At 36.4% G+C, this 26,895-nt stretch overlaps 2 protein-coding genes across 4 annotated transcripts; one reads left to right on the plus strand and one right to left on the minus strand.

Annotated features, from left to right (window-relative positions):
* The first annotated feature begins 899 nt into the window (after positions 1 to 899).
* Positions 900 to 4,629, plus strand: LOC121324549 (protein FAM181A-like). The gene is made up of 2 exons (XM_041266571.1): positions 900 to 1,005; positions 1,413 to 4,629. Exon 2 carries the CDS (start codon positions 1,500 to 1,502, stop codon positions 2,388 to 2,390), a length of 891 nt encoding a protein of 296 aa, XP_041122505.1. The 5' UTR covers positions 900 to 1,005; positions 1,413 to 1,499; the 3' UTR covers positions 2,391 to 4,629.
* Positions 4,630 to 4,717: 88 nt separating this feature from the next.
* LOC121324548 (ankyrin repeat and SOCS box protein 2-like) lies at positions 4,718 to 25,417 on the minus strand. 3 transcript variants are annotated; one of them, XM_041266568.1, is made up of 11 exons: positions 25,293 to 25,417; positions 21,522 to 21,795; positions 18,729 to 18,848; positions 16,814 to 16,980; positions 13,929 to 14,084; positions 13,259 to 13,504; positions 12,934 to 13,105; positions 11,849 to 11,896; positions 8,579 to 9,137; positions 7,768 to 7,921; positions 4,718 to 6,758 (listed from the first exon to the last, which is right to left on the minus strand). In XM_041266568.1, the coding sequence occupies exons 2-11, from the start codon at positions 21,782 to 21,784 to the stop codon at positions 6,616 to 6,618; spliced, it is 2,028 nt and encodes a 675-aa protein (XP_041122502.1). In that variant the 5' UTR covers positions 21,785 to 21,795; positions 25,293 to 25,417; the 3' UTR covers positions 4,718 to 6,615. The 3 variants fall into 3 exon arrangements, with proteins under 3 accessions (XP_041122502.1, XP_041122504.1, XP_041122503.1); XM_041266570.1 differs by lacking the exon at positions 18,729 to 18,848; XM_041266569.1 differs by lacking the exon at positions 11,849 to 11,896.
* Between the last annotated feature and the right edge of the window lie 1,478 nt (positions 25,418 to 26,895).

Here is a 26,895-nt window from a genome sequence, read left to right on the forward strand (position 1 = left end):
TTTCCCTCAATAAGGGGATGGAGCTCAATTAGCATTTCACAAGTCTCAACCCCACCCCCCACCACCACTATTGCTCCCTTCCCCACAGCGCCCATGCTTTCTCCCAGGGGATTGTCCTGTTTCAGGCCATTGCCAGCGTTGGCAGGGTGACAGTAGTCGAGTGTGCAAACTTGTGCTATTGTCCCCGGGCCAGAGGGAGCCATGGAGACCCCACTAATATGACACAGGAAAATGTTTGCTGATGGCAATTCTATGGGCTTTGTCCAACTCTCTTTCTCCATCATGACGACTCGATTTAAGTCTCTAGCTGTTTGACTACAAATGCAAGAGTGCTATCCAACTCCTTTCCCTTTGTCCCACGGGGTTTGAATGAGTAATTCAGCTTTTGTGTGGCTCGATTGAGGGGGCAAATATAAAGACAAGATTCTTGAGCGCTCAAGCCCCCTTTCCATGGATATGTGCACATCTCTTTAGAGTTCTTTTGCAATCCTGCTTCTTCAGACATCAGTCCTGGAGAGAAAAAAAAAGCGTAGATCAGAACAGTTAAAAGTAGCCTAGCCTGATCTGTAAAAGCTAGTATTGTTTAGCTGCACTGAAGCATGCCCACTGCCAGCCCGTAGACAGACTTAAGTTATATGCAAGAATAAAAGATTTAAGTAGTCTTTGCACAACGTCAGTATAAGACGTTTTACACCAAAAAAGCAAGACCTGGTAGGGAGGGGTTTGCAGAATGGAGCGAATAGAAATATTGCACGCATTTGCTGCTTTTCTCTTAGAGTTTCTATGACAACAATTTTGTGATGGCAAAGAATGTGGGACAGAGGGAGCCTAGTGCTTGATTGGGGTGTATTGTGTACGGGAAGAGGTTGCTGATTGGTCTGAAGAAAGCACCATAACTACAAGCAGTTTATATTGATTCACAGTGCTCAAGTGGTAAAACTAGTTTTTTTTTTTCGTTCAGTCGCTCTACTGGGACGCCATCTCTCAAGTCAGAAGAGTCACAGGGTAATCCATTGATAAACTATTGATTTTATTGAACCCAAACGATTATTATTATTATTATTATTATTATTATTATTATTATTATTATTATTATTATTATTATATTATTAAACCATGCAAGCATTTGTCAATGTATGGTAGGCAACAGTGCCAATATTGGGCCAATACAGTAGTTATTAACATACTGGTTAAAAAAAAAAAAAAAAAAACCAAACATTATAACGATTCAAGCTGTTTTTTTGGGGGTGTTTTTTTTTTTTTTTGGGGGGGGGGGGGTTTTTTATTTATTTTTTTAGAAATTGAAATGGTGCTTCTAGTCATTTGACCAAGCGGATATATATAGTTGTTCGTATTTGTTAACGTTGGCACACTTGCGTGTACTTTTCTAACATTGTATTAATTTACTGCAGGTGCGTATCTGAAAATATGGAAGCTGAGATCCGCTGGTGATGTATGGTGTTTGGATGATTTGATTCTCTCAGACTCACGATGTGAAAATGGCATGCGGCGACAGCGAGGTGAAAACTTTATTAAATTTTGTGAACCTGGCATCGAGTGATATCAAGGCGGCACTGGACAAGTCGGCCCCGTGTAGGCGATCGGTGGACCACAGGAAATATTTGCAGAAACAACTGAAACGCTTTTCTCAGAAGTACTCCAGGATCCCCAGATGTCACACGTTCAGGTCAGCGGAATCTAATATTGCCAAGGCTCTGCAGGACAAGTCCGGTGTGTACGCCTTAGAGGCTGCAAATCGGAACATCAATGTGGGACACTTGAGTGAAAAGTTCGTGTCGGATCTGGGACGTGAAGAGCCAATCAACCCAGAACAAAATTTAAAAAACGAAAGGGACCACGTTAGACAAGATCAGGTGCCTATGAGGAAACGGCAACTACCTGCGTCCTTCTGGGAAGAACCGAGATCGGCCCATAGCTTGGAGAAGCAAGAGCCCTTCCAGTCCGCCTGGAAGAAAAAACAGGTTATCAGCGACGGTGGACTCTCGGCCCACAGATCCGAGGATCAGAACAGAAGGAAGCGGTCCGAGGTACCAAAGGCACATTCAGCACTTGCTACCCAACAGAGCGTAGCTGAGAAGGAGCCAGTGACTTTGGAGATGGCTTCCTTAACCAGCAGGATGAACCTGTGTGGCTGCTGTCCATTTCAGTACCACGGACAACACGTTTACCAAAGCCATATAATCTTGCCACAGTCAAGGTTTTCTGACGTTGGACTTTGGGGGAAAGCTTCGACCTCGCCGACAGAGGCACACAGCATCTCAAAAGACCCATTAATTGGACAAAAGAGCCACGCACATGTCGTTTTGAAGCCAATCCCAACAAAACCGAGTGTCCCTTCGCCAATTTTCAGTGTTTTTGGATTTGTTTAAATTAAAAAGAGGAGCACATACTGTGGACTCAGAAACGCATGTTGTAAATTATCATTTGAGTAAAGCGTCTTGTGAATAATATGTAGCATCACGTAGTATTATAATTGTTTTTTTTTTTTTTCATAAAAAGCACAAGTAAAAATTATTGAAAACACTAATTCTAAAAAGGCTTAAATGCAACGAATGGTTTCAAGTATAAGCACTTTTAACATTTATACATGTTAAGGAAAGAGGCAACAAATAAGCCCAAAGTGTATTCACTGGCTGTGCATTTACGGGTGAGAAGCATGTGAACTTTTTATTTTTTTTAATGAATTTTACCCGTGCTATAAATTGGACAGCAGGGGGCATATAGACACTTAAAATTCAGCTATGTTAGGTAATACCACATCACAGACGTGTAATTATGTGTGACTCTATTCTTATGTTGGTACTGACAAATACATCCCTTGTAGAATTTTAAATATTTGCATACATCATTGAAGTAATAGGACATTTGAATTAAACAAATTCATCCTCAATGGAGGGATTGCTAGAAGAAAACATAATTGAGTGTCTATAAAAACAATACTGCATTCACGCATGAAAGATGTTACCAAGCAGCAAAATGTGCCTCTAAAATATGTTATGCTGTGCAGGTTATGTTGCTATGGAAAATGTACTTACACTTTAGAACAATGATTACAGATTCTTATAAAATTCCAGTGTAAGAGCTGTTATTCCTATGATTTTTTTTTTCTTCTGTTATAGATATAACTCTTGGAGAAATGCTTAATAACTACAAAACATAAAAAATCAACTGTTACTATGAAACTCAGTAGTAAACCATGTGCATTTCCAGCCGTTGTTTTAAAGTGATAATCACAGTATATCAACTAATTTGAAAGTATTAGCAAGAAACAAGTGGAATTAGAGGTGATATCATGACAAATAATTGCTTATAATATAACGCTTGAGATCCATATGAGAATACCTGGTTTTGAGCTGTAGATAACGAAACAACAATCACTGAGTTGAGACAGTTACCGCGCTGTTTTAGTTCAAAATTTAACACATGTTTTCTTCAGTAATAAAAACATATAGGACATCTTTAAAAGAAACCTGCCTTCCAAAGAAATTACAGTTACCACAGTGTGGCCACTAGGGGGAAGTCTGCTTGCATGTCCAGCTACAAATTAAAGGGAATGTGGTACAAAAACACCCAAGCAGAAAAAATCTCACTTCAGAAAATCAACCTTGAGCCTTGTGTCTTTTTAAAAGCAATTTTTTTCTGGAATAGTTTGTATGCACGGCAAATAAGGACCTAAGCAGAAACAAAAAGAGAATAATACTGAACATACATTGTTGAATTATAAACAGTAAAGGATTTAAAGAGATATTCTCTTGTTATTTGTACATGTTTAATGTTTATCTTGGAGGCACATCAGAATAACATTCTCAAATGAGACATGGAGCTCACCCTGGGTCATGCGTAATCCCTTCCCATGCTAACAGACTGTTTATGTCATTTATAAATATTTACTGTGTACACAGTGTATATCCGCTAAAAAGCAGTATCTTGTTTCAAGCTCACCCTCTTCACATTTCAAAGAGGAAGGAGAAATTAGAATATTAACTCGCCAGGAGTTTGTTTGTTTTCCCACTATTGTAACTTATACCAGACACAGAGGGTCAAACCTTTGCACTTTCCTGAAAGTGTGCCATGGGATCTGTAGTATTAGTTGAGTTCTGGGTCAGAGGGGAGACTTCTGCTCTGTCTGTGCTGCAATGATTTCACTAGACTTGAGAAGCTGCTCTATGGTTGTAGTTGTCTGCCATAGATATATGTAACATAGGCTAGCTAGATCACCCAAAGTGTCTTAATAGAATCCATCTAGGAACCTGTTACTTTGGGACAAGTTTCCTTTTGGTTTTGATGAAGTATACTGCTGCACAGAAGGCGAGCAATTGCAAGAACTACTCATATGAAGGTACAGTAAGAAAACATCATTTGAAGCTACTTACTCTTTCATTGACAGCTCTCTGTTTTTTTTTTTACCAGTATGAGGTTTGACGCTGCTGGACTGACCAATGTATTTATTTATTTAATTCATTTTTAGTGTCTGGCCAGTAGGGTTCACTGTGCTGTTCCTTTATTCATTCATTCTTCTTCCATTCACTGTTTAACAGACTTGAAAAAACAAAACAAATTAAAAGTGACATCTGTAAGACTTTCTTTCTGTAATAAAACACTGTACACATATTTCATGTTCAGATATTCATTTATATTACAGTATATTCATATCCTTACTTTTCACACTCTCTACAAATGAAAAAAAAGGTAAATGATATGCACAGTATTGGATTGCATGTAAAAAAAAAAGCTTTCAGTAGTTCCACCTTAATAAATACAACCATTTCAGCCATTTTTTAAACTATACATACAGTGTGTATTCATTTGGTTTTAAAACTCTTTGGAACCACTGTGAGAAACATCTTACAATTCAAAATAATATTTTCTCAAATCAATGCAGGATTATCAAAAGTATGAAATACAACATTAAAAAACATATCTTTTTAAATGTTATTCTGCCCTTTTTGGCACAGTTCTTGTAATGTTTGCACGCAATACCTTAGGCCTTTAATTGTGTCAATATTAAAATAACATCAATTATAGTACAATTGCTCCAATATATTACAATATGTGTGACTTTAAAACAATCGAAGATTCAGAACATCTATTACCTTGAGCTTAAAATAATCACCTATGATGTTATTTACATGTAAACAACATTAGAAGCTCAGAGCTGCAGTGTCTCACGGTCATGTGTCTGTGTTTAAATCTTTTGAATTTGTGTAAAATATGTTTTAAAGTTCAGAATGAGGGACAGCCACCAACCTTCCTAACAGTGAAATGTAACTATGTTTCTTACCTTTTATTTACACCCTTGGAACTACCTAAGTCTACCTCTTTCTCCCCCAAACGCAGGACCAGGCAATAGACCCCTGGCCGAGCAGGTTTAAAGTCTATGTTTAAACTAAAATCCAACAAATGGCACTCAAGCTTTGGGCCTTTTTCTGAAATAATCAACCCAGAATCATTTATATCAATTTAAACATTTACTGTAACTTCCATCCTCATCATACACACATCCCACCAATCACAGGGTGAGGTCCAAGTGACTGGGACTAAGCTCAAACAGCCTCCTCTCGGTCCTCCACATATCCTCTGCTTTCTATATTTTCTCATCATTCCTATAAGATTATACTGCCTTCCAAAATATTGTCACTTCCTCGTATTAAACTATACTACCTTTTAAAACATTACACTGTTTACTATGAAATTGCACAAGCCCCTAATATTACAATACCTGAAATAAACACACAGCTTCCTAAAATACCATGTTGTCTCCTCATAGACATTTAAAATAAATTAGCACACTGACAAGTCTAAAAGCCTAGGCCAATTCCTCACTAGCATTTTTAGGTTTTTTAAAATGAACTTTTAATTCTTGTAATGTTCATACGCATACGATTATTTGGCTGGCAAAATATGTTCCATGCTCATTTAAAACCATATTCATACAAATTCACAATTTCAGTGGTATATTAACACTTCTTAGCTCTTCTTATTTTGTTTCACATTATTTTGTATTAATGGATAGCATTCTGGTGTTTAACACAATTAGACTTTTTGCTTTGGTTCGCTGACATATTAAATTAGGACAAGCTATCCATAGTTTAACTTCACTATAATTATATTATAATCCTAAATTAGGACTGTAATCACATTATTAAAGTTTAAAATCATCAATAGTTGTAATGCACCTGGTTTTATTAAAGATCTACTGCAGACCTAACTATTACCCTCAGATATTACATTAATTATTAAATAACGTATATACTTCTTTGCATTCCACAAGTGCAATTAATTGTGTTAGAAAAAACGAACAGCAAAACCAACAGATCCAAAAACCAAAACTTTCAGAGCACTTTCTAAACAACCCACCCTGGTGGTAAAGTTTGGAACAGCAGTTTAGCACTAGCAGAACAGTTAGATATGTTACTGCAAATGTCATATATGAGCAACACTGTAACTGCAGCTCTCTTATTCCATGCCCTGTGTAACAGGGCCAAACAGATCACTGCTTGATTATGGGATGTTTTCCTGTTCAGTGTTTATGACACCATTGTTTTCAGCATCTGCTGGTTAACAGCACAGCTTCCCTGTCATAAGAGATCTTCTTTAGATTTCCTTGGAGATGTTGTAATCCAGGTATCGAATCATTCTTTCAGGAATTGGCAAAGTGTTGAGGTGCTTCAGTCGTTCCTTCCCCAATACCTGACGGACCTTTAGTCTCGTGAGGTGTAAAAGACTTCTTGGGAGCTCTAAAAGGACACAAGATAGAAGGCCCTTTAGTGGCGGTTTAAGTCTAATACATTTTAGTAGCCAAAACAACAGTCTTATATTTGGACTTGCTAAATCAGCATAATAAATTCAGTGAAAAATGTTTCGACTAGAGGTCTTTTTCTTTTTCAATGTTTTTGAAAAAGACTGAAGACATTGAAAGAGATTCCTTGTTGTTACATTTGTCATCAGTCTGTGGCTCTAGGTGTTCAATATCACAATAATTACTATGGTGTTTCCTCACTTCACTATGTAACACAATTTTTGTTCCTGGGTAGTAAGTGTTATTTCCTAATTGCTTATGCCTCAAAAGTATAGAAAATGGCTATTATTCCCCACAAACTTTGCTTTTGTGACCAGGGCAGTGATATTTCAAAATATCATTATTTCCAATGGGAAAACAGGCAAATGTGTGTCTTTTCGTTCACATAAAGTCAGAAAAAAACAACATATGAATCCAAATTAACATGTATTTATACTAAAGTAATACAAAAATGACTACAAAAGATTTAGAAGTGAGTAGTTTTTCGAGATGTAAATACAGTATAATCGTAAATCTTGAAAAACATGTTAATTTGGATTCATATGTTGTTTTTTTCTGACTTTATGTGAACGAAAAGACACACATTTGCCTGTTTTCCCATTGGAAATAATGATATTTTGAAATATCACTGCCCTGGTCACAAAAGCAAAGTTTGTGGGGAATAATAGCCATTTTCTATACTTTTGAGGCATAAGCAATTAGGAAATAACACTTACTACCCAGGAACAAAAATTGTGTTACATAGTGAAGTGAGGAAACACCATAGTAATTATTGTGATATTGAACACCTAGAGAACACCTATATTTAGCACCCAGCCGGATGATGGTCTTCACCAACCATGTCTCTTGAAGACTGTACTTGAGCCTTCAGCTGGACACAATTATTTTCCCTTGAAATACAATATGTTATACACTATTAGTCTGGTGAGGGTTAAAGAAGTACTTACGGGATTTCTCTTTGATCACAGCCCAGTCTTCATAGCTATCCAAGTGTTCAATCAGCTTGGAGCACAGTGTCACGTTGCCCACGTAGTCAAGAAGGACATCAATAATTGGCCCAGCCCATCGACTTATGTCTGGTGTGGAAACCATCTCACAGAACTGATAACACAAACAGTACAGTCAAAGTTTTAATTTGGGGGTTACAGTCTTGTGTATGAGATGTGTGGCTGTAGCTAGTTCTCAACAGGGGTCTAAGTTGTCAGGCTGGTGTGGTGCACTATCACTTTAATAATTGGCAGGGTTTCCCTGCTAAATTAGTCCAATTTTTTTTTTGTTTTGGGTTTTTTTTTTTCATGTCACTAGGCTGAGCAAGTGTGGGAACTGCAAGCATTGATTGGCTTGGTGTCACGTTTGTCATTAACAATTAGCGATGGGTGGGATCATTTATTAATACCAGCAGAAGGGCCAGGGATTGCCAGATAGGTTCCAAGAACTGTTTACGGACCTGCACCTCGCTCTAGCGTCTAGAGAAGGGAAGGTTAGGACCATTCCTATTGCACACTCATAACCCTTAATTACAAAAGCTTTATTATTCCCTGTCTGGGCTATTTGGGTTGACTGCTGCCTCTGTTTCACTTGTGTTACAAAGGATTCCTGATGAAGTGACAGTGCCTGGCTTGTTACAATATTATTCAACTTTTCCCTAGCCCCGAATTGGATTTGCCAATTCTCCCATTGAGTGCCGAGGTGGCAACTCATTTAACATGGATTCAATTCACACCTTAGCATTAATATGGAATATTCAAAACTCCTTACCTGCACTATCCTGGGTGCAGAGGCCCGTCTAGGTACATCATAGCTCCTGGTGATTGGAAGCACAGGGTGGGGTGCGCTTCCATACTGGCAGGTGAAACAAGACTCTGCATCACAGCCAAGGTCCAGCAGGAACTTCAGCAGGCTGAGGTACTTCATGGAAAACATGATGGTAGCTGGGAAGGAGGTGGGATGAGTGGCGATGTAGCAGTCAATGTTGGCCCCGTGTTCCACAAGAAGCTTCATGGAGGTGATGCATCCCTGACGAATGGCCACCAGCAGAGGGTTGATCGTGTCAATGTTGGGATTGGCTCCAGCCTCCAAAAGCATCTCTATGGCATTTATGTTTTTGTTGCTGACAGCAAAATAGAGTGGGGTGCTACGCCGGTCCTCGTATAGCATGGAGCGATCATGAGACAGCGTGGCATTGACATCAAAGCCAGAATTTATCAGCAGCTCCAGGGCATCATCTCGGTCCCGCTCAGCGGCCAGGTGCAGGGGACTGATTCCACAACGCTTGATCCGTGCACGACTGGTAACGGGAATCAGCATTGAGATGATCCTAAAAAGACATAAGCATGAGGTTACCGAATGCAGAGGCTAGCTTTCATATGTCTGGCGTTTTACTAATGTGTTTATACACACACCACAATCATGGATAAGCGCAAGCCACAATGTTAAACCATTTACTGCATCTCACTATCTTCCTAAGTTACACAAGTGAAAAACATGTTTGTTTCAGTACTGCTTTCACATGGCATAGGAAAGTTTTTACTGAAGGGTCACCGAGTTATTCAACACATTTTCAGAACCCAAAAACACATTTGAAATAGTAAAACAGTCCAAAACAATCAAAACAGACTTTACACTGTATTACACCGAATTAGGCGTATGCAGAGAATTAATAACGTCCAGCCCTTCATTAGAAATACCTCAGGAGATGGGCCTTCTCCGTAGAGCCCTCGAATCACATTTTGCCACTCCCAAAATGGAGGTCTTTATTCCTCGATTTACTGATCTAGAATGAGCACAATTTTACTTCAATCAACATCTAACACCTCCCTTTCCAAAGGAGAATTATTACAGGACAGATGTGAAAAAAAAAGCCTGGCTAACTTTGTCTTGCACAGCTCTTTGACAAAATAACAAATCATTAAAAACGCTAAATAAAAATAGATTTGAAAAATATATAACAGTTTTGAAGTGATGTTTAGATTAATCCCAATCAATAATTTTGGACTTGAATGATTTATGAGATAGATTCACAAATTCCACTGTTCATTGTTGTATGCAGACTATATGCACTTAAAAAGCATAATCATTTCTTAGAGCACACATGGGAGATACATTAGATAAGGGAAATTAATTACCTCTGGATCTAAAAGTCACATGCAAAACATAAGCAAAGCAATGCGAGCGTGGGTCAAAATGTTCATGCCCGAGTTTGTATTTTTCAAAGTGGAAGAGAAATCTAACTTCTCTTTTTTTAAGCAACCTCCTTTCTTGCAGTATTGATTTATTTGTTTCCAGTACTCAGTCAATGCTTCCTGATAGTATTTGCAAAGCCCTGAACACAATCATGTTGTATGTGATGATATGGCAAAGCACTGAACACAATCTTGTTGCATGTGCTGGTATCTGTTGTAGCAAGAGATTCTCCATAGTTGAAGTGAAGTTCTTCTTCACATCTTTACATCTTTTCTGTTTCTGCATAATAAAATAACCTTGATGTGTGGTGTGTGGCTGTCATGGCATAGGACGCCATCATGCCAAATCAAACTTCAATGTGCATCTTTACACCAGCTGAAAGTAGATGATCTGGCAATATTCTTATTGAATATCACATTAAAGCCTTGTTGCTGTGTTAACTGTTGGATTGGATTCCAGACTGATCAGAACATGAATTGGGTGTCCCTTCTGCTCTGGTGTCAACACTCTGGGTACAAACCTGGCCCACTTCATACCAAGTCCTTTCAGGACTCACTGTGATTCATTGATCATCCATGAGCAGAGCTTTCACAAGGCTCAGTAACACCGGATTGTTGCCTGTCTTTGTTCTCCTAATCATCCTCCAAATCCCCCTTTCCCTATTTCTTACTGTTAAAGACATCTGTTCTTCAGTGCCCCTCCTTAAATTAGATGGAGAATGACAGGGCATTTAATGTGATACCTGTCTTGGAAGAAGGGTGGTAAAATGAAGAACACATATCTCACTCAGTCATTCTGCATTGGTAGTAAGTGGATAACATTTTGGGTGCAAATGCACTTGTTTATCTATTTAGGGATACCAACATATCTAGTAAACAAAGGATCTGAGTGCTGTTAATTGGTAGTAAGTGTCCCAGCTCTTGGCAATTCTTTACGCCTATAAAATGGATAGCAATTTAAGGCACCACTGCTTATAGGCACCAATACAACTGGTCGCAATGAAGTAAAAAGGTGAACGAATGCCCCACCACCAGGAATTGTAAATCAGCATGTGTGGTTGAATGCAGAGTCCCTCTATGTTCACCATTTTCTTGTGAATATAAACAAAACAAAAATTATAATAAAGAGAATGACTTTTACTTTAAGGATGTGAAGTTTTCCCTGCACTTTTTCAACTGCACTGCCCTTTGTTAAAGTAGCCAAATGTCAATGTAAACAAATGCTATCAGGAAGTGAGTAAAAAGTGTTTGCTTATAACAGGTTTTTCTACCCAACCTGGATTTTTTTGTAAACATTTGCTTTCACTTTTTGACCGCTCCTTGCAATGCGACTGTACAGATATACATATTTAAATCACCCATTGCGATATACGGCAGTATAAAGCAGTGAAGGGCCAACAAAACAGTGTTAGCATATTGCATAACAATGAAAAGCTTTTTAAAAATGGGACTGTCCACGCATAATATATTGGAAAGCTATTAGCCATTAAGAGAGAGGATTTTCAATAAACACCAGCATGCAATCCTTACAATACAAAGCTGCACCCTTAAAATAAACAGAGAGGATACATATTTGTTTAATGAAATTTAAAAAAAATAACATGTTTCTCTGCTCAAAGCCAAGGTGAATTTAGGTCCTTTTTTCCCCTTCTCTTGCAATTAAAAATAAAACATACATTGGGAGATTAAAGTTACTTAAGACAAAATAGCTCAAAATACTTAAAATCTTAAAAGCATAGCTTGTTCAAAAAGCACCCACACCCCCCATCCAGCACAAAGCTAGTACATACAGAAGCACTGTTTCCCATAGTAGCTGCTTTTTCTTTACTAGACTAAAGCAACTTACTTAACCTGGTCATCAGTTCGACCCACTTCATTGTAATACAGCTTTTTTCTGTAAACAGTGTGAGACAATAAAGAACATACCACCTTAACATTGTATTCAAACCAGAGGTTAATGTTTCATGTCATTTGAGTTTAATAGCCATAGAGAAAGGGGTATATTACAGTATAACCCTGGAACATGGGGAAGGCGTCTATATAATAGTTGGATTTGGAGGACACTCCTGCTTGGATAAGAGGACAGTTTAAATAAAGGGAGCTCAGATAAATTAGGTTCTACTGTGAATACAAACAGAAGACAGGAAGCATTTTGAATGTTGTTCTTCCTTCAAGGGGATCACATGAAATACAGTAAAGTTTTACAATTTCAAAAGCTTATACTACACTGTTGCATATCACTGTACCTGCCATGTTCAGTCTAAAAAAAATATAAGGTATACATGTATTTAAATCTATTAGGGGTGTGCAGAAAATTCTTATTTCACCAGTGGATAACATGTGACATAATTAAACAATGTTACAACATTTGGCCATTGGGCACCACTGGTGGTGCCGTGTCAATTAAATCAGAATTAAACAGATTTCTCTAAGGTTTGAAGGAGCTCCACATCATTTCTTTTGGTTCTAGTAGTGGTGACTTAAATGCATTTCAATATAATATAGTACCTGCTTACATGATACACATCATAATGCAAAGTGTACATCGTGACACATAACCAAAATGATTACACATCACGCAAACTAATCCATCAAATGTAAAATAATAATAATACAAAACCTCTTACTAACAAGGACTGAAGCCCACATTCTATTGCTGATTTGTAAGAATACTAAAATAACTTATCTGACAAATATTTGGAGTAGAAGTCTTTCTCAAAGTCTTAAATTGTCCTCATCATTATTCATAAAGCTGAAACACTTGTCGCAGAACTACTTTTAGTATTAAACTGTATATAATTGTGTAATCTTTTGTAAGACTGAAAAAAATCATCATCACTATCATCACAATAATAATAATAATAATAATAATAATAATAATAATAATAATAATAATAATAATAATAATAATAATAATAATGGGATAATTACCCATAAGTTCCACACTGGGCCGCTAAGTGTAGTGGCAGCAATCCATGCTTGTTGGGTTTGTTGGCATCTGCGTTTTGAGAAAGGAGAATCTCCACCACCTCATCATGTCCGTTTTTACTGGCTTCATACAAAGCAGTCGCACCGTCACTGGCCTGGGTGTTGACATCCGCACCTATAACAAAACCAGCGCATTAAGAGAAACGCATACCGAAGGTATGTAGAGACGTGCTGCCATACTCAAGATTGAGGCTTCATCTTTGAAAAAAGTTCTTGGTTCACCCAAGACTCGTAGTCATCTCTTAGGCATCACGTTTGTTAGACTCACCCAACGATATAAGGTATCGCAAAGGCCCAACGTTTCCACTCTGTGCTGCAACAAAAAGAGGTGTGACACCATAGATGTTGGTGGCTTCAATCTTGGCTCCACCTTGCACCAGGATTTCAACAATTTCCACGCTATCCTTAGTGGCAGATTCATGGAGGGCTGCCCAGCCCTGGCTACAGCGATGGTTAACGTCAGCATTGAACCTCATCAGCAGTCTCACAATTTCTGCATTCTTGTGTTCGCAAGCTAGAGGAAACAGGATCAGAGGAAACTGACTAGGATACCAAAGTTTAAATCATCTTTTCTGCAAGGAGTAAACAAAAAGGTAAACAAACAAGAAAAAAAAACACCAACAAATGTTTACTTCACTGCTCATATTTAGGCCTACAGTAAATTGTGTCTTTCTTCTTTTTTTTGATTTAATATGGATTTTCGTCTTGAGGGGATATGTATACAGTGGGTGTAAATTTGTTCTTAGGCATTACAAATCCTCTTTAGCTATTTTCCAGTTTTAGCTATATAAAGTATTTTGTTTTTCAGGGTTTTTGCTTAGCCACCAAAAAATAAAGAATTGTCGGCCTGTTGTTGCTTTACCAAAGCTTTACTTGACATGCACATTGCAAGCGCAGCTACACACATTATCATTTACCCTTGTCCACATGTGCTTTACCTTTGTAGAGAGGCGTTTCCTTGGACTTGTTTGCGATATCGGGTTCTGCTCCAGACTCTAACAGGAACTGTACACAGTCAATGTTCTCTCTGATGGTCGCTAAGTACAGAGGTGTTTCTTCATGCAGTGTGCGTTTATCAATTGTCCCTGGGTAAGCTGTGGATATAAAGTACATCTCTTCAAGTTGATGCACAGGCAACAGGCTATGTTCTTCCTAATGCAGTGATATCAACTGGATTGTTAAATCACCAAATCTCTGTAAAAGTACAGTATCAGCATTTTATCATCAGGCGACTAGCAGTCTTCTCATGACAATTGCAAACCCTTGACTACAGGATATCTTTGTTGTTCTAACTTCACCTCCCAAAGAGGTTTTATTGGACAGTGATTTGACTATTTTTCGTTTTTCTACTTCTTTGATTAATTATGCAAGTATGAATGATTGTCATTAAATTAACTACAAAAGTCCATAAAATGAAAAAAATATTAATTAATGTCAACACAGTAAAATAAACTAAAATACTTGTAATGGTCTAATCCACAGGAGGTGATAAAACTGCAGCTAAAACAAGGAAAGAGAAACTATACATGGATTTGCACTTTCTCAGGAAGTGTCTGTTGAGAGCACCGAAACTTTGATAAACTATGTCTTCTCTTCTGCTCAGTTAATGTTATGCTGTCACCATAGACATTTCACAAGGGATACATATCAAAGACAATTATCTTTTATTACTTTTTTGTTTGGTTGTAATTAATGGGCCACACTTTCTTTAACCTGGTTGTGACAGGACGGCGTATGTGACGTCAGGCCAGAGGCCAGAGGCAGTACTGCGGGGCAAAAGCGCGTGGTGCACCGTTTATTTTTAAATAACAAAAATAAAATAAAATACTTTAACAAAAACACTGCTCACAGAGCAAAATAAAAGATTTACACAAAATAATCATGAACACTAACACAATATGTCAGGCTGGGCAGATTGCTGGCGCTCTTCCTATTCTTTTCTTTTCGTTTCGTTTCGTTTCGTTTCAGTTGCAGTTTCAGTGTCAGTTTCTCTCGCTCTCGAAAAACACGTTAAATAAAAACAATAACAAAACACACAGCACTTCGCCGTCATATATAAATACAATAAATCATAAAACAAACACATACAAAACAATACATTGCACAGGGGCGGAGGGGGAGACCCTGTTCTAAAAATAAATAACAAATAAACGTACAGGGCTCCTCGCTTTGTTACACTGGGTAATAACTAACAGGAAATACAGTGTAGTTGTCATTATTAGTTGTAAATAATAACTAATAACCAGTACATTTCTCTGCTCTCTGGTAAAATCTGTCAATGCCTGTGAGGCTTATGGTTGGGTTAGAGTAATAATATAATGAAAAATTACAGTGTGAAATGTCATTTAGTGTATGTTTATAAGTGTTTGGTGGCTACCTCTAATCAAGTTGAGAATGTATTATTAACTCACTCACTGCTGTGTCAGTCATACAAAGAGTACAAGAGAAAGTACACCTATTAAACACATTATAAGCCATTAAATCTAAATAAAAACAAATGAAAAGCAGATAATAACGTATTTAATCTGTTTTCATAGAACCTGCTATGGTATAAAAGTTTAGAATGCTGTCGTTGACATTCTAATTGTGACATCTACACTCTGCTATATTGTCGTTTCTGCTAATAGGTTCCAATGGGGACGTGATTCATACGGTAATTATAAATATAGGTAATTACTGTCTGCTGGCTATTTTAAAGCCTGATGATTTAAAGTTTACATTTTAAACAGCAAACAAGCAGAGGAGAAATTCCTTGTGCAATAATTTATTTACATATAAACCCATGTAAGCAGATATTAAAACAAATCTTAGATAACATGTTTTAATAAATTAGTTTCATCTTAATAAAATGTCCTCCTGTGATACAGATGTAAATGGATAAACGTCCTATACTGTTCCATATTAATGTTTAGATAAATAACTTTAAATTACATTACAGTAATAGGATATAAATAATGGAAAAAGTTAAGCTAATTCTAAATAATATTGAACTTTTATTAATTGATTTTGGCAATAGCAATTTTTATCTGTAAAGATTAAACATGTTTTAAGTTGTTTAGTAAATCCCCTCTCTCTCCTTGGAGGAGATCCAGCGTTCTTTTAAAATAATAATTATTATTTTTATATAGTACCCTTAGTGCACCACCATTTCAAAGTGCTTTACAAGATTTGAGACTAGGGTGTGTGAACTATGCATCAGCTGGAGAGTCACTTACAAGAACATCTCACCTGAAAGATGGAACACCAGGAGGTTAAGTGACTTGCTTAGGGTCACACAACATATCAGTAGCTGAGCTGGGAGTTGAACCATGTACTTCGTGGTTACAAGCCTGTTTCTTTAACCACTGGACCACACAGCCTGCTAATAGTGTGTTCACCTGGTTGCTAGGTAGTCCAGCCCTGCATCTTAGCAATAGCCACAGCTATAATGAACCTTTGAGATCACATGTTTTCAATAAATGAATGTTTGTCAGACTTTTCCCCCCAAAATTATAGCACTTGTTGGTGTCATAATAAATGTTTGCTATTGACAAGCTGATTGGCTGATGAAGCTTGCCAATAGCAAACAAAAGCTGGTTAAATGTATTTAAATCATGATTTGCAATATTAGAATGCATAGTTTAATTAATTCTCTCTGCTAGCTGACTGAGCTGAGTATAATGGCTGGAGATCGGGGTTCGTTCTTTAGTCACTATGCAATGTTTGCCGAAATAACGCACTTGCTATGTACTGTGAAGCTTGTTTTTCGATTTTTCACTGCAGGAAAAAGTATGATAAAAATGCAACATTGTTGTCATGGTTTCCTTTTGTGGCCTATACTAACCTCTCAGCAGCATTCTTAAAATGTCAAGTTTGCCATAATATGCAGCTTCATGTAGAGGTAGCCAGCCATCCTTGTCCTCTTCAGCCATATTTTTTCCAGATTTCATCATCTTGGTCAGAGTGTCTACATCTCCAAGCATGATCGCTGTGGCAACAGGATTTGGTTCGCTACAAGAGGAAGTAATGTAGTTACTATACAGGTTCATTGCACTGTGATGTGGACAAGTTTGCAATGGAGCATGCATAAGCTTAAAATAAGCGCAATGAGAACAGGGGCATATGGTACATACCGCGCAAAGTCAATAGGCTATTTATTTCATGTTTTAATAAATAATATACAGTACTTGGTAAAACAAAATTATCTTATGATATTACTATTATATATATATTATTATCTAATATATATATATATAAATATATATATATATAATATATATATATATATATTAATATATATATATATATATATATATAGACACACGCACAAAAACACACCAATGATTCCCAACTGCGGCACACACAATCTATTCCAGTCCAGATATGTTTTCCAATTAACTAATTTAGGACTTCATTAGCACATTAGTCCTGTGCCACGGTTGGGAACCAATGCTCTGTGGCCAATCCTTCTCCTGCTGAAATTAGTGAATTATAGGTGGATTCAATCAAGAATTGCAGCACTGTACATTGTTCCCCTATTCTATGGGGATATTTAATAAAGTCATCCCAAAGGAGAGGTATATAAGTGTTTTCAATTCAGGGTGGGTTCTGGGGGAGCCCTGCCATAAGTTTGATTGAATAGCACCATAGAACTGGGATAAAACTTCTCAGTATGTTTTATTTTTATTGAATCAGCTTCTTAGTATGAAACACATTTCACAGAGGGAAGAATCTTGTCTCCTTAAAGATAAAAAACAAACAAAAAAAAAAAACCACTATTTGTGAATGTAGACAAGCTGCACTGTCAATTTTCCAATTCAGAAGGCAGACATAGTAAACAGACTCATTAAAAAATAAATATGATTCTGGTACACTGCTGCTTTAAACTGGACCAAATGGTCAGAAACACAATGGCTCTTTCATAAATATCACATTATGGTTTTGAAATTGTCACTGGCCCTTTCTTTGCACAGCTTCCTCCACAAAGTGAGGAACTGTCTCTTGAATCCTCAGCTCTTTTTCAAACCTTTGAACCTCTAGAGCTGGATTCCTATATTTAAAATGTGTGCTCCAGAATACGCTGCAGCCTTCCAAGTGACTGGATTCAAAACCTTGTTAGCAATATATTGATTAATCTGAGAGCAGCAATCATTAGCCATGTCAGGACTGATATCCCTGAAGTCATATAATAAAACACATCTGTACTTTTTATAATCTGGTTTAGTCTTTCGTGCAAATTGATCAAAGCACTCCTTGTTGTTTCAATTGAGAAAAGTTTAATAAATAAAATTTAAAATAATAACAATACTCTCACTCCATGTAATGAAGAAAAGGTTTATTTGTACGTTGCTAAGGACTTTAAAAAAGATTCATAATATTATGATTTTCTGGTATAAAAGCTGTTTATAATTTTATGGACCATTAGATTTCAAATAAAAAGTTCACAAAAAAATATATATATATATATATATATATTATTCTATATATCTATATTATATATATTATATATATATTATATATATATATAACATATACTGACTTATTAAAATTAGTAGTATAAAGCGAGTCTTTCGCCGGGTACAATGCATGTTTTTATTTAAAATAGGATAATCCCTTTTGCTGATGTATTTTAAATTAGTCTAAATAAAATAAAACAAAATGCAATAAAAACAATGACATTCATTTACGCTATATCTATCCACACCAGCCACCCACTTAATTCATTCTCTTTAGGCTGCATCCTCAACAAAGGCACTTACTAGACTTGTTCGGTTACGAAAATGCTCCCGTCGTATCTTCTCCAGGAGATGCATTGCTTTCCGTTTCCAGTGATAAATGCACTGAGTGCAGTATCTGTCCCAGTGGGTTGAAGAGGTCCACTAGATGTTTTAAAACGACAAGAATGAAAGAGGGAGAAATACTCGACGTAACTGAAGCCTGTCATTATTTGTATTGCGCTCTATGGATTCTCAATCCTGTTCTGAAGAGCTCAGGCTGACACTACGAACGAGAGCAGATGGGAGCAGTGCAGGGAGGCTCAGCTGTGCTGTATTTTCAGAGTTCAGTGACATCTCTTGGGACTGCAGATGACCATATTAAGAACATGCATTAAAGGCAGCTGAAAGAGAGATAATTCAAATGGATTTCAGCCTCAAGGGAGTTCGTCGCTGTTTGTGCAAGAACCTACATCATAGCATTGTACGATACCTGATCCGCGTTGTTTCGTCATACCAATTTGAATTCGTCATCACTACATTACCATACTTTCTGATTTTTTTTCCAACACATTCCTCGGAATGATTTCTAAAGAGGTATGACATCAGTATAACAATAGTGTTACAGACTTCTGAAGATGTGATGGGACACTAACTTTTCAGTTTAGTAGTACTGCAGTGTGGAAATGAATATATATAGTATATATATATATATATATATATATATATATATATATATATATATATATATATATATACCTAGCTTACTGTTGTACTGGAATGCAAAATACAATAGTAGCGTGTTATTATTACAGTACTTTTTTTTTGTATTGACCTACAAAAGCTAAATATTTTTCCTATACTTTACACATTTTAGCAAATCTATCGTTAGCAGATTTTGTTAGGTCAGTATTGAATGCAAATAAACTTTTTTGTTGTTGTTGCAATATTATACAGTTGTATGAGAGCATACACACTGATGGGTTAACCAAGATTGAGCTCAATGCAGTAAAACTGGCTCCAACACCCAACTTGTATTCTGTGGTAATGCCAGAAGGTTGTTTGCCTGATTCCTCTTTTGGCAGCATGCCATATGGGATTATATAATTCACACGCACAGAGATCTCATAGTAAAGCAAAAGGAAACTATGCCCCTGTCCAGAACATCTTTGTCTTTCACATGATGCAATGCAAAATGCTTAGAGGGTAGAGGAACATACTTTGTGAGTGACAGGTTACGACAGACATATATACGTATATATTTATGTATATATATATATATATATATATATATATATATATATATATATAATATATATATATAGATAGATAATATATTAGATTTTTTTTTTTTTTTTTTTTTTTTTTCATATTACCTATGGGTTATAGACCTGTAAGCATTGTTTGATTTATAGTTTGAAATCACAAGTTTCTGGTCTAAGTGTTTACAGCTCAGTAGCTGTTATATACATGTAGAATATGTAGAGTATGAAGTCAATATGTAAGAGAATTCATTATAATATCATGTTTACTGTTGTGAAAGAGGGCGTCCTACATTGTAGTGTACACTTACGGAATTTATGTTCCCATAGACTGTCGTTTTCCTAAAACAACAATCTGTTTCCATTGCAGCTTGCCAGTAATATTACAATAGAAAAAAGATGATAATTCACTGGAACTAAAACACAAAGTGAAAGCTATTCTTAGTTTGAAATGTGACTGATTACAGCTGGCCTGTCTTGTACAACACTGTATGCCTCCTCATAACACAAAGACATTGATAACAACTTCTCATTGTAATGTGTCTCGTTGTATCTTTCATTTCCATTTGTTACTGAACAAATGATATTTAAAAATAATATTAATAGAAATAAAATCCAGATTGTTAAGTCTGGCGATGATAAGTAGTATCTCACGAATTCACTAGTAACTAGCTACCTTCTCATTTTTGAAAATGCCCTCCCTGTCTTTTTGGCTGTTTTCTAAAAGGACTTTATCCAATTGAAATGTTGTCATGTGATGAATGATCTGGAGGCATAGCATATCTAAATTGAATAATGATATAGAGTACTGCTCAACCCCATTAGTCAATTTTTTTCAGCTTTGTAACAGTACTGTACTGTTTTTCACTGAGATTCCCATAAGGGTGTGTTAAACCGTTAGTTGTGGATAGTCATAAAGACAGTTTATAGTTATAAGGATTACTGTGTGAACTAGGCTTTAGGTGAACAAAGATAATAATGGATAATGTCTGTGCAGCGCTGACGTATAGTAAGGTTGTGTTTCTATCACAGGGTCAGTGGGAATTGTGTATAAACGGACAGACCTTATTTATCTCACATGCGTAGAGAAGCACAGACAGAGGGTACTTGCAGGTTTCACCCAGAGCTAAACTATCAGAAAATAATAGATAATAAAAATTATCAATAATTAAAATAATAAAGGTAGACCATAAATGTGTGTGGGATGAGTAGGATGTGGTGTCAATGTGCATGATTGTTCAGTTTGTTTTTAATAGGCTCCTTAGCTCTTTGAAATTCTATTTCACCTAGATATTAGCGAAGTAGTGGAAGTTAGGCTTTGACCTGATTTTTGGACATTAAGTTATAAGTTTCTTTCTGAAAAGTATCACGCTTCAATCTGAGTAAAGCATAAAAAAAAACTTTGATGTGCCCTTTTTCCCATATAAAGTATTCTGCAGTGCTTAAATGAGAGGTTACTTAGAAAACAGAGGACTGTGTTTTAGTGGAACTAGAAAGACACACAAATTACACAGCGAGGATGCACGCGCACACATGCATGAGTGACAGTGGAGAGTGTGGACGGCTGTTTTCTCACCTGGGAGGGTAAGCAGTGGGGGCTTGTGGGTTGGCTCTGGCAGGTCTTCTGTCTTCAGCTGCCTCTCCAGTTGCTGCAGGCTGGCTCCTTCTTGTTGTTGTTGGTTTCTGAAGGCTCTGGGCAGCTGCTGGTCTAGGAATGTCCATCAGGCTCTGCTCTATGGCCATCTGCATGAGCTCATCCTCGCTGAGGCTGCTGTACAGACTATAATCTTCGTTGGCCAGGATCCCTGGGGCACGTTGGGTGGTGACCCCTGTCGCCATGTTTGCTTGACCTGGAAACAGAAGAATAACAATGCCAACCAGTAATACCTACTGTACGCCTCTTTTTTTGTGTGTGAATAAAACATTTTATTGTTTATGAAAATGAATCTTTATACAAAAAATAAATTCATTAGTTCATGATAGTCTACACAAATAATGTGTATAATACATATTAACATGTATTTGTATTTGTGTGTATATATTACAACTGCCTCCTTACAATAAGGCTGTATCTCATTGATTATTCCTGTTCATATAAGTTAAAACAATAGGTATATCCACCCCTAGGAGTTCAATATATATTTTGTATGACTAAATCATTATTTTAATGGGTAATCTTTTGTATTTATATACTCTATTGCTTTTGACCAACATTTTGTAAAAAGATTGGTCACTGCTACCATATCCTATTTTTTAATGTTACTTCTATGATGATTCCGCCATTCTGCAACAGAACATATGCAAACATATCCAAAACTTTAAACACTCAATCATGACCTTGAATTAGATCAACTATATCACTTTCCGGTCCTGGGGCTATGAATGAAGTAGGAAGAATTAACAACAAAAACACAAAAAAGTAGCATCATATTTTTACCACCCAGCCTCAAAAGCCAACCTTTTAATTTGTAATATAATATGTGTTGTCAGAGAGATCTACAATCTTGTACATTTCAGAAAATGCATTTTGTCTAGACTGGTTGGAAGGAAAACCACTTTAGACTAAATAGGGTCAATTAAAATCACACATTCATCAGTAGAACCTCTCTCTAGTGTAAAGTGTATATATAGATACACTTTAATTAGGTTAGTTACAAACTCACTGATAGCAGCTGTCAGAGTGCTATCAGTTAGCAATCACGACAGACAAGCTAAGTGATATGACACAAGGACGCTAAGGAGTCACTTGATAGTACCCTGCATACCAGTGTTCTATTCAACAAACCAAATGAGTCCTGCCAAACCAATTGCAATTGTTCATAATCATAGTAAACATTACACTATACATGCATACTTTCAGTCCTAATAACCAAATAATTATCATTTTTTATAATTTATTATTCATGCAATGCCTATTAATATCTGAACTTTGTGACACAGGTGGTTTGGATATACTATGAAAAACAGCGCTGTTCATCCAAGCAGAAGCACTCAAGCAGGATTTGTAGTGGGGTTACCTTTTAATGGCATGTTCTAATAGCTTCTTTTTTTATATCAAACTTCACAAACACTTCTCGTGAAGCATGACACCCAGGTACAGAAAGAATAAACAGACCGTACAAGGTAGTGTGTGATTCTGTGTATATAAGACGTAAAGTTCCCAAGGTCTTAAAGTTCCCAAGGTCTTTGTTTCACCAGTTCTGTTTGAAACATTCTGGACTCTGGAATGAGGACTGGATTTGAGCCTCCATGACTTACAGTACTTTTGTAAGCAAATAAAACTGGGTAGTTTTATTATACCTTAGACTTTTATATTTTTATTATACTTAGACTCCTGCTGTGAGTTAAACCATTGCACGCTGTAAAGCGATTAGTCTGATTAATCACACAACATAAAACCACTGGGGCACATACATGTTACATTGAGCTAGTTTGTCTTGCGATAAAGTCCTTAATTGTAGGCCTAATACTAGATCACTTATCAAAGTATCAACCCCCCTCAGAGCCTTTATACTACCTATTCTAGGATTAAATTTGAATTAGGTATCGTTATCACACTTGTTTTAATTGTTACTTTTTAAAAGCCACTATAAGTACTTTTGCTATACACTAACACTTAATTAGTTACCATAAGCAATACATGCTGCTTAGCTTCAGCAACACGTGACAAAGCCGGCAACTTTCACTGACAACTATCTGGTTGTTGGGTTCATGTTCAAGGGCAGGTTTTTTAAATAAGGTATTGTAGCGTATTGAAGTGTAATTGCATTATACAGAATGCAGCTGGAGTAAAGATTGTAGAGTATCCTCATTTTTGGCACTGTGGTCATGCAATAGGTCATAGCTGGGTTTATTAATTTAATGGCAGTAGTCATTTGTTTTATTATCAAGGTCCACCTGTTGCTGTATTTTTCAATCTCCTGTGCTTTGTCACTTCCTCCATTGGAATGTCCATACCAAGTGTCATCACAATTGGGAGTTCAGTAATCTAGATACATTTAAAAATGTATGCATGACATTGGATACATTTTGGTGGGTGATAGAGATTATATGCATTTGAACTGTATTATATACCTGCTGTTTTGAAGATATTCGATCATGTACATTCTTCGAAAATTCCAGCTTGGAAAGTGAAATGTACACCGACAGACACTTGTTGTGTCAAGAAGAACCGTATGACTCCTGGATTGTGTTTCTCTCTCCAAGTAAACAGTCCCAAGGAGCAATGATCCAGTTACAGGTGCTGGTTCACTGTTTATAAATAGGGCTCCTGGGATTCGCACACTAACCATTTCAAACCAGAAATGCATTTTTATTGCTCTCAATCACCTAATCCAAACAGTCTGTTCCATTAAAATAAATAAATAAATAAATGGTTTAGATAAAATATTTTTTGCTTGGAGACAATACAGATGCTTGCACATAAATAATGCCTACATAGCTGACTGGAAATGCACGAGTTGTAGAACTGTGAGACACTTATAGTGACATAGAGCGTGGAGTGTCCTGTCTACTGTACCTATGTATATACAATATATCACACTATATATCATCAGATGCAAGTTCTTGGTAACTACTTCAGTAGGCGTTATTAAGAAGTTTTTCAACATACTGTGAAAGTAAATTATGGGACTGTCTTGAAGTTTAAAAAAATGTAGGTACTAGTGAAATTCATTATTTTAAGCTATATCCTAATTTGACCAATTATTACAAAAACATATTGCTTTGAATGTAAATTAATGTAACCCACAATACTTTTTCACAGTTTTGACAACTCATTGACTGACATATTGGTAGTTTTCTTGCTAGTCCTATTTTAATAATACTTGAATTCACCTAATTAACGCCTTCGTTTAATTATATATGTTACAACAGGTGTTCAATAACTTACCTTAAACTCTTAAACAAGAACACTGAGGCCGCAATAGCTCCTATCCACATTCTGAGTTACTTATATTTTCTTTACAAAATGTATTTATGTTCCTCCTAAGAGATCTGTAATGTATGTTACTTACATATTTTATAGTTGCCATGTAGATATGTACCAGTGTGTTTGTTGTCTCACAAGGGTGTGTGAAAAAGAGTTGTAATAAATGTTGCAACAACTGCTGACTGACCCTTTAGGTTAACCAACATTTTGCCTGATCTTGGTGCTCACAAAATGTAATATGTCAAACATTGAAGATGTTTTGCCTATGTGTTGTTTTTCCATGTACAGTCCTGCATCAATGCCTCTTTAATTCAGTAGTGAAAGTGTAAAGCAACACAGGTGCAAAAAGCAGCTGAGCTCAGATAACAAAAGCAGTTGTGTGTGCAGACATTTGTCATGCAAACAGGGTGAAAGTACCTTGTTTCTTCACCTGTTCCAAGAACTCACAGCTCCTGAATCTACTCTTGTTTGGTGGTTTCTTTGTATCACTTGTCCTTCACATTCACTCTCTTTCTTGGTTCTGAGTGTGTTTTAGCTCTGCAGCAATAGAAAACTCTTGGTACATTCCTGGCGCTTCATATATTTACAGTATGTGGTGACAAGCCAACTTTCAACTTGTCAAGTTCGCATGCTCGGGTTCCTTGCTGTTGTCCAGACAGGGGTTTGGTTTAAATTACAGGAGGTTGCTGTAAGTTATTATTATTATTATTATTATTATTATTATTATTATTATTATTATTATTATTATTATTATTTCTTACTTAACGAAGGGATGCTTATTGATGTAATTATTTATATTTTTTTAATTTTTTTTGCTAAAGAAATGAAATTGCAAAACTAATAACAAGCAACTTAGAATGTTTTCCTTTCTGGCCCAAACCTGGCCCATAGTGACTTAAATAGCAGTTATAGTTAATTATTTCTAATTAATAATTAAGAAGATGATCATTCATTTGATTACACCAAACAGGCATTGCAGTATGTAGTGTTAAAAAGCTGCAGTGATGAAATAATTTCTATCAGCTGCTCCTTATGGAATATATTTCTTCAGTCATGACAGTAGAAAACACAAGTGTATTTTGTGTTACGTATTCAGTCTCCTTAGCTGGCCCTCATACAGAACCCAGTTCAAACAATTGGTAAGCGGCTGACCAGCACTTCTTATTGGATATGGTATAAAAATCCCAGCACTGAATTTTATAGTACAGATTTTGTTTTTGTTTTTATGAGCCAACATAACCATGCAAAACATTTAAAAAAATAGAAAGCTGCCAGTTCTGGCCACTATAAAGTTATGAAGGTCATTACTGGAAATGTTCACAGGGCTATTATAAAATAGAATGTGATGGTTGTCCTGTTTGCTTACCATGAATACAATAAAGTTCTGAAATCTTGCCGGACCCCTTTGTAAATGGGTTCTTTGATTTTCAAAATGTCTTGTTTAAAAAATCAGCTGGTTGTAAACATATTACAAATATCAAGTCAGAACAAGAACTAAAATTGTGTATCTTTACTACAGCATTAAAAGCAGATGTCCAATACCTTTGAAAGTGTAATGTGTTTTTTCATGACAGACTAGTCTCTGAAATAAGTAATGGTAATTGTAAATCTGTTTGTTCAAAGCTGTGCAGGAAGGTCAAGTATCACATTCCTGGACAAAAATGTTCCCTCCAGCTTACTTTAACCGGAACATATATCACAGGCCGCAGATTTAAATTTAATAGATCAAAGATTCCTGTAGATCTGTCTCCCCATTAACTGTACACAAAGGTCAATGTTTCTCTATTTATTGTTATTTTACCAAGAAAAGACCCAAAAACTTTACATTTCTGGCGTTTTCTGTGATGAACATCAACAGATGTCATAAAATGAGGGAACGTTGAGCCATGTCATAAAGTTAATTAAATATGCCTGTGCACATTTTATTCTGCCTGAGAAAGATATTCTTGGTTTAAAGAACCATTAATTTAATTTCATTAATTGATTTCTGAGGTCCTCTGACATTTTACAACCAAACAAA

Source organism: Polyodon spathula, chromosome 12 (genome assembly GCF_017654505.1).
Source record: "Polyodon spathula isolate WHYD16114869_AA chromosome 12, ASM1765450v1, whole genome shotgun sequence".
NCBI lineage: Eukaryota > Metazoa > Chordata > Actinopteri > Acipenseriformes > Polyodontidae > Polyodon > Polyodon spathula.